Source organism: Argopecten irradians, chromosome 6 (genome assembly GCF_041381155.1).
Source record: "Argopecten irradians isolate NY chromosome 6, Ai_NY, whole genome shotgun sequence".
Taxonomy (NCBI): domain Eukaryota; kingdom Metazoa; phylum Mollusca; class Bivalvia; order Pectinida; family Pectinidae; genus Argopecten; species Argopecten irradians.
The window spans coordinates 2,445,926-2,453,587 of NC_091139.1; the positions used below are offsets into that span (position 1 = coordinate 2,445,926).

Consider the following 7,662-nt stretch of genomic DNA (forward strand, 5'->3'; position numbering starts at 1 on the left):
TCATCAAGAAATAGAAAAGTTATGTAATTACAACATAATTCTCAAACACTTTCGACTTATTTTAATGTATGATTAAATATATATATATATATAATTATGTAGGAGGAATTATTCGGGTTTGCTTACTTTAATTAAGTAATTTCCCAGTGTATACAAAAATGAGAAAAAAAAACGTCATTTTTAAGGAGAAAACTGGCCAATTACTTTTAACTTTTGCTCTTGTTTCACTGCTATTTGTGTCTTTGGGTAAGGCTAATATAGTGTAGCAAACATATGAATAATACAATATAATGATTCTAAAAAAAAGAATTATTATTGTATTGATTGATTGGGCTCAAAGTCTTTTTTTCGGTTCTAACCGTTCCTAAAGCACCTATATTTGTGTTGATTGCCGTCAAGGTGAATTTAAAAAAAATAGATAACTAGATAAATAACAACATTAAATAGCTTTTTGAGAATGGGATGTGAGAGGTGTGGATTTTTTGACATTTTTATAACGTTTTTATAAACATAATCCGTTTGTTTTGTTATCGTATTCGGGATTTTAACTAATTTGTTTCTTTGGCGTTTGTTTTGTTTTCATTAAAACTATTTTTGGTTTAAAACTTTTATTTAAGTTTATTTTTTACGTAAATCAATTACCTTTAAAAGTTTTAATCGGTTTTTTTTTCATTATTATCTTAATGATTTTTGTGGTAACATTACAACAATTTATTTTTTAGTAAAACATATTACGACCTATCGACACTTTGCTTTGAATCGCAACTGATTAAATATTTTAATTAATGAAACTTGAAATCTTTTGGCATTTTATTATGTCCATGTCCATTATACACATTTAAAGTGTTGAGTTCGTTTTAGCAGTATGGTTGTCCTTTATTTATCAGTTTGTATTGGTATAATCTATTATTAGCAACAACCAGTAAACCGAAGTAAGGAATTCTGGGGTACTAATGATAATCCCAGGATTTACCCAACTTCCGGTGAATACAAGAAACGGGGAGAGAAAATGAAAGAGGAATTGCGAGAGGAGTTTCACAGCTTCATGGATAAGGTAGTAGCTATATAAATGGATTGAGAGAAAAAAAATAAACTAAAAAACGCGCAAGAATGTTAAAAAAGATGCGTAACAGTTTAAAACAGTATAACATATGATAGCATCGCTTTGAATTTTGCGCATTTACTCGAAAGCTTCATTTAACTATTCGTTAGGTCCTTAATTCGTCGCTTTAAAGACTGTGTATGTTTTCATTAAATTTATTTGAGAATTCGTACTGACCAGTTACCAATCTACTATACACAAACATTTTTTGGATATAGCAAGAACCACCAAAGGAAAGGAAGAAGGTATTTGGCGACCAAGGTAGTGTGCTTTTTGTCTCAAAATACCCGGATACAAAGAAACACATGAATGCAGAAAGAAGAAAAGAGATGATCGATTATCTAGAGGTATCGAGTGGTCTCCCCGTATAACCGTGTGGCGGAGTGGCGGCGTTGAAATTGTGTTTTTACAACATACTTATTTTCATACATATTTTTTGGTCTTTTGTTCTTGTTGCAGATTTGTTTTCAGCCACAAATGTTAGATTTTAAGATTTCTTTGAAGCAAGGTTTTACGGTGTTTGGATTGTTCATTCTATCGTTCATTGATTATTGTTGATCATATTATAATGCTTTTGACATTTCCCGATGAAACTAAAATGACCCATGTTTATACTAAATATTTATCGATTTGCTTGCAAGTGAAGCTGCATGTTTGACTATTGTTCAATTAACATATATTAATCTACGTTGTATTATTAACATAAAAGTATTGTATATCTGTATGCATTTTTGGTCTTAATTAAAAGTGCCTATTGCATGATCCATTTCAAACTGTTAATATAATAACGTCCGTATCAAAGTTCTATTTAACATTTAGCTGGTTCGTGGAAAACTAACTTACTGGTTGAAATCGTTACATAGCACTTGATGTATGGAGTAACACAGGTTTGGAATGTTAATCTATGTGTGAAATTATTCATATATAGATGATGTCATGCAATCTTTATATAAAATACAAATGATATTGGGTTTTTTGCTAATTATTCTCCAACTGTTTCTGCTTACATTTTCATTGTCTGTGTGAGGTGTACATGGTTTACTTTTCAGTTGTATTTCAGAATGGACTATTATTGACATTACTAATAAGTTTTGCCAATAGATTTTAGAATTAGATTTTATATTCGACATCAATTGATTTAAGGATAAAACGTATCGTAATTTAACTAACATACATAGCTTTGATGTACGATATGATGCAATTGCTAATATTCTTACACACGCATTAGGATGCACGATATTGGAAATTAATAATTAATTTTAGGATAAAACATGTAAAAAATGACTTACGATGTAATCAATAACTAATTCATAAAGTTGTATAAGGATAAAATTTGACTTGGTATAAAGTTTTCCATTTAGAGATGAAGTATATGCATTTTGTAAGCACAGTGCTTCTCGCATACAGTTCGGTCAGCTTGGCTGAAACTTTGTGATATACTTGTTTGACGGAAAGTGTGCAACATACGTAGGGCGGTATGCACATAAAGTAATTGAATTACAAAACAAAAAAGGACAAGAAACATAGAAGGAGAAATATGAGGTTTTACGTTACCCAGTGTGCAACATACGTAGGGCGGTATGCACATAAAGTAATTGAATTACAAAACAAAAATGACAAGGGACATAGGAGGAGAACTATGAGGTTTTTATGTTACCCTATTGATGTGCCTTACAGAAAAAGAATGGCGAGGTACCGAGAAGGCAAGGCGATCCTTCCGTTGACGAGAAGAACATGTTTTCTGACATGGGTAAAGCACAAGAGGCTCATTCACGGAGAATGCAAGAGAACGCTCGACAGGATTACAAGAATTATGTTGATCATGTTAGTATGTTATAGCCATTAATTCTTATTTTCATATTGATCATGTCATCTTGTTATGACCAAATGTGTTTATTACGTTGAGGTTCCATTTCATTATTGATTAATATTGAAGCTACATATCAAGATTATCTTTTTACTCCCAATATTGTCAATGGTGTATATCAGTTACTGGCTTTAAATTTGAAAAAAAGATCCATGAAGTTATGAACTACATTTGTATGTATATTGTTTCATTTTTATGCTGAGAATGCATTATTGTGTAGTTGGTTGCGTGGGAGAGACTATTTATCTATATATATATAACTGTGTGGTGATGTTCAGCTAGATTCTTGATTTCTGCTTTGCTATGAGTCCAGCACATATATTCGCTTTCTTCTACATAGCTAGGCAGATTGCTATTGATTGCATGCACATCACCTGATCTTCTTTTACTTAGCTCTCTGCTGTAACAAAAACATCTTAGTAAAATGTCATGATTGTAGCCAGACACAATTGCTCGGAATCTTTTCCAGATTTTCCAAAATCAATTTTCTGAAGAATATATATGTTTTTTTCGCGGAATTTTCTCCAGAGAAACATTCAGTCGTTACCTAAAAGTCGACTGCTATTATTTGTGGACAAGGTGGCGGAAAAAATCAATAAAATATATCATGATGGTTGTCAGGCAAAATTGACTCTGGATTCCTTTCCGGATTTCGAAAAAAAGACAATATCAATTTTCTGAATAATAATATATGCCTTATTTCGCGAAATTTACTCTCAAGTCGACAACTGCTATTTATGGAGAAGGTGATAGGTGGTTTTGTGTACGTCGTAAGACTAAAGCTTCGTAGTACTCAGTGTACATCTTATTACAGGCCTTCCCTGAAGGTCTCAATAGAGGCCAGCCATCGTTTGCTGCTGGGAAACAACCACCTGTAAGTTATAGACAAAGGGCAACAACTCTTTCTATAATATAGACTGTGAATTCTTAATTTTCAGACGGCAAATTTTAAAAGCGTTAACCTTCCTAAATACAGATAATGCGCTTTAAATGTAAAACACTTCATAAGTCCGAACTAAGAATGAAACACTTAGAAAAGAAAAGAATATGAAGTATAATAGGAAAGAAAGGAATTTATAAACTTTATTTGTATGCATTTGTTCGTGCACTTAACTATTGCACGTGTGCGCATATATCTGGAGTGTGCTAACTTTTGCACGGGCGTGGTTTGCTATATTCTCTCACTGCTCTCAGTCTGTATTTTGTATAGCGTTGTTTATATGTAGAAATACGTCCATTTTTATTTGTCTGAAATTCCCAACTTTTTTACAACAATACAGGATAGCTGGTACAGTGCCCAGCCGCCAACTCACAGATACTCACCACCTCGGGATTTGGGGTAAGACTTTTTCAAAATAAAGAATGTTCAACGAAAAATGCATATCTAAAATATAAAACCTGGGTTGTATTGTTTGACTTGTTTTTCTTAAGGCTATGTAAAACAAATTCTACGGCATTATTACCACATCTAAATAATGAAGTAAATAAAATGTTTTTATATTATGATTTTTTCATTCAAAGAGATATACCCCAAATGATCTAAAACCAAACAATTTGAAAAAAAAAACTAGCATGTAACTTACTGGAAATGCTTTATATTCATATATTTTTTGAAGACCGGAGCAAAATGGCCAAAAGAGTAATGACCCTTACACTGAGCGTCTACAACAAGCACGAGCGAACGAGGCTATGTACAGGTAGGAAAGTCATTTATATTTTGTTCATATTTAAGTCTTAGCTCATGTACTATATGTATGTAACTTAGAACATGGAAAAACCATTTGAAAGTCTTAATCTCTTTCAATTGATTAGTCATGGTTGTTGGGGTTCTTATTGTTAATATCAATACTGACTTTCTGACTTTAATTTTAGGAGACACGACCATGAGATGAATGGTCAAAGTCAGAGAGCCCCTCCACCGAGACAAGAGGCCCCTTATGCATTACACTGAGAAGGTAAATCAATTCCTTTTATTGTTGACTTGGCGTCGCGTATACCTAAGAAACTGAGTTCATGTAACATTGTATGTATACCGTTAATTTGATATTTATTGTTACACATAGCGTCTCAAATACATTAGACTAATGTATATTGTTTTATTCACGAAACTATCACATAAATGAAAAAAAATCGATTTTGCTCAATTTCAATTTTTATATCATCTACAGGCTTTATCAATTGACGTAGACAGATTTCAGCATTCCTAGATTGGCGTGGAATTATTCACTAAGGCAGAGAAATTGGACGACGAGAGCAATGCAAATCGATAAGTGCTTCTTGAAGTTAAAGATTCGGAATGATTAGTTTTTGTTTGAAGTCTGCCACAGGTGTTAACAATTCATGTTAATAGTGCTTGTTCTGATATTGAACAATCTTAATGTATACGGACATAAATATTTGAAAACATATATAAAACTTAAAATGTTGTTCTGTTAAAATAGTGTTTTTTTTCTTAAGTCGCAAAGTGTTGTTAAATATTTATATTGTTTTGATAAAGATATGTTATAAAAGCATGGGACGAAATGTACTCGTATATGTAAATATTTCATTATTAGCAGCTACATATCAACACTGTGTATTGTAAATAATTTAGACAGATAACAGATTTTTGTTTTTAAGAACATGATATATATGTACAGCTCATATTTATTTTGTACTGTTTGACATCTGTTGTATATTATGGAAAAACTAAACTGCCCATATAACATCATATCCTAGATCAACGTCACCCGAGCATCAAGCGATGGGTGAAGATCATATATGTTGATACTTTTTCTTTATATTTTTAATATCTTTCTTCGTTTAAAATTGACATTTCTGATTTCGAACTTTCGAGGAAATGACAATTCTAGATTCAAAGATAACAGATCATTATCTTAATTTTTTTTCCATATACATTGAAATGAATATACAACGGTGGAAATACGATAGAATATGAATAAATATCTATGAAAGTATGTAAGAGTGAGAGTAGCTTAGATCTGGAGTGTTTTATTGAATACGGACGATGATAAATAATGCTGTGTTCATTTTCCGAGTGTAAATGTGACTTGATTTGTAGGATAGCTTTTCCCTGTTCTGTCCTGGACATTTTTGACGCAAAACTACTAAACAGTAAATCCTCACAGACTTACCTATTGATAATTGTTCTAATAATTAAACGTAATGAATATCATATTTTACTCCTATCCCTCCTATTGTGATACTGTGTATCTATTAAACGTCATTATGATTCTTAATATATTACACATTTACCCCGTATATGATACCTATCTCGATGAATATTTCACTTATAATGGTATATATGTATATATATAAGAAATAAAAACAATAACGACTGACTAGTGAGCGCTTTCGCCCCATTCAAGGGAGCTCTTCAGACATCCCTTGAATGGGGCGAAAGCGCTCCCTAGTCAGTCGTTATTGTTTTTATTTCTTATAGATTTCGTCCGTAAGGATTTTTCTTTAAATTTATTATATATATATATATATATATATCTTACTGTGATAAATGTCTTACCAATTGTGATATGTATCCTGACTATTGTGATAATATCTTTGATATACATCTGTAAACAATTTGTCTTCTGTATTGTGCGACATTTATATGTTCTGTTATGTTATGTTATAAAGCATTACATTACACTATTTATAAATACTGTGATATGTGTTTTAGGTTAATTTCCGTCCGCTAAAGATTTAGTTTATATTTCCATATAGATTACATGTTTAAATCACAAGTCCTAAATACATAAACACTTTTAACAAACAAAATATTTCGCTAGTCTATGTTTTAAGTAACGTTTGTGGTAATTATGTTGTTAGTAATACATAATGATTTTAACAGATACTCTCAAATTTGGTTATATATATTGTAATTTTTTTTTAAATAATATTTTACCTGGGTAAATGATAAAGAATGACTAGAGTAGATATACAAAGGTATGATAGGGTATTGTAGAGATTGAAAAAAAAATTACCTTTATTTATCAACATTATATTTATATTTCCTAATCACGGTGAACAAATGTATAATAAATATGTTACGTTAGAAATGTCCCAGCTTTTCACTTAAAAATGTTTTAATTTTAGCTTTCAAAACGTCATAAATTATTAATTTTATTTATTGTAAGGTATGGTGTAGAACTATAATTTGTTCACCTTGCCGATTGGTTGTTTTAAGAATATGACTTCATTTTATAAATTATAGCTATAGGGAGACCACGATTGTTTATTTTCTGTTTAGTGCTGGGAAAGGGAACCTGTTGAGGGATATTGATATGTTATATATATCTTCTTATTTTGTATTATAAAGACTATAATCTCACATACGTGGTATATTTGATCTTTTTTAGAAGCTTGTATTTCTCCAAAAATAAATAGGCTCTTAAGCTTATTATATTGTTGTTTTCTTTTTATGGAATCTATTTGATACCAAACTTTCTCATCCTCGATACTATAGGGGTTGCTTTCACTGTCGTTATATCCGCTCCTGGACAATGTCACGGTATAAAACCGGACCAATCAGTGTCCTACTATATCTTCCTTTGAAGATTACGAACAGAGCGACGCCCAACTTAAAAGTCACATAATATACCATATCTAGATTCTTTGGGTGAACATTTAAGGACCAAACTACCTGATCATTCGTTGATGCACACAGAACCTTCAGTATTTCAAAAGTGGATATAAC

General features: G+C 31.3%; 1 protein-coding gene across 45 annotated transcripts in view; it reads left to right on the forward strand.

The window, feature by feature from the left end:
• The window catches only part of LOC138324707 (trichohyalin-like), a 69,061-nt gene extending 61,696 nt beyond the window's left edge, over positions 1–7,365 (forward strand). For 24 of the 45 annotated variants that reach the window (XM_069269798.1, XM_069269801.1, XM_069269760.1 and 21 more), the window contains 8 exons: positions 914–1,054; positions 1,321–1,449; positions 2,780–2,926; positions 3,784–3,843; positions 4,250–4,308; positions 4,586–4,666; positions 4,842–4,924; positions 5,138–7,365. In XM_069269798.1, coding sequence (XP_069125899.1) covers positions 914–1,054; positions 1,321–1,449; positions 2,780–2,926; positions 3,784–3,843; positions 4,250–4,308; positions 4,586–4,666; positions 4,842–4,920 — 696 coding nt within the window. In that variant the 3' untranslated portion in view covers positions 4,921–4,924; positions 5,138–7,365. The remainder of the gene's footprint in view (positions 1–913; positions 1,055–1,320; positions 1,450–2,779; positions 2,927–3,783; positions 3,844–4,249; positions 4,309–4,585; positions 4,667–4,841; positions 4,925–5,137) is intronic. The other 21 variants (XM_069269785.1, XM_069269806.1, XM_069269764.1 and 18 more) reach the window with 5 other exon arrangements.
• The last annotated feature ends 297 nt before the right edge of the window (positions 7,366–7,662 follow it).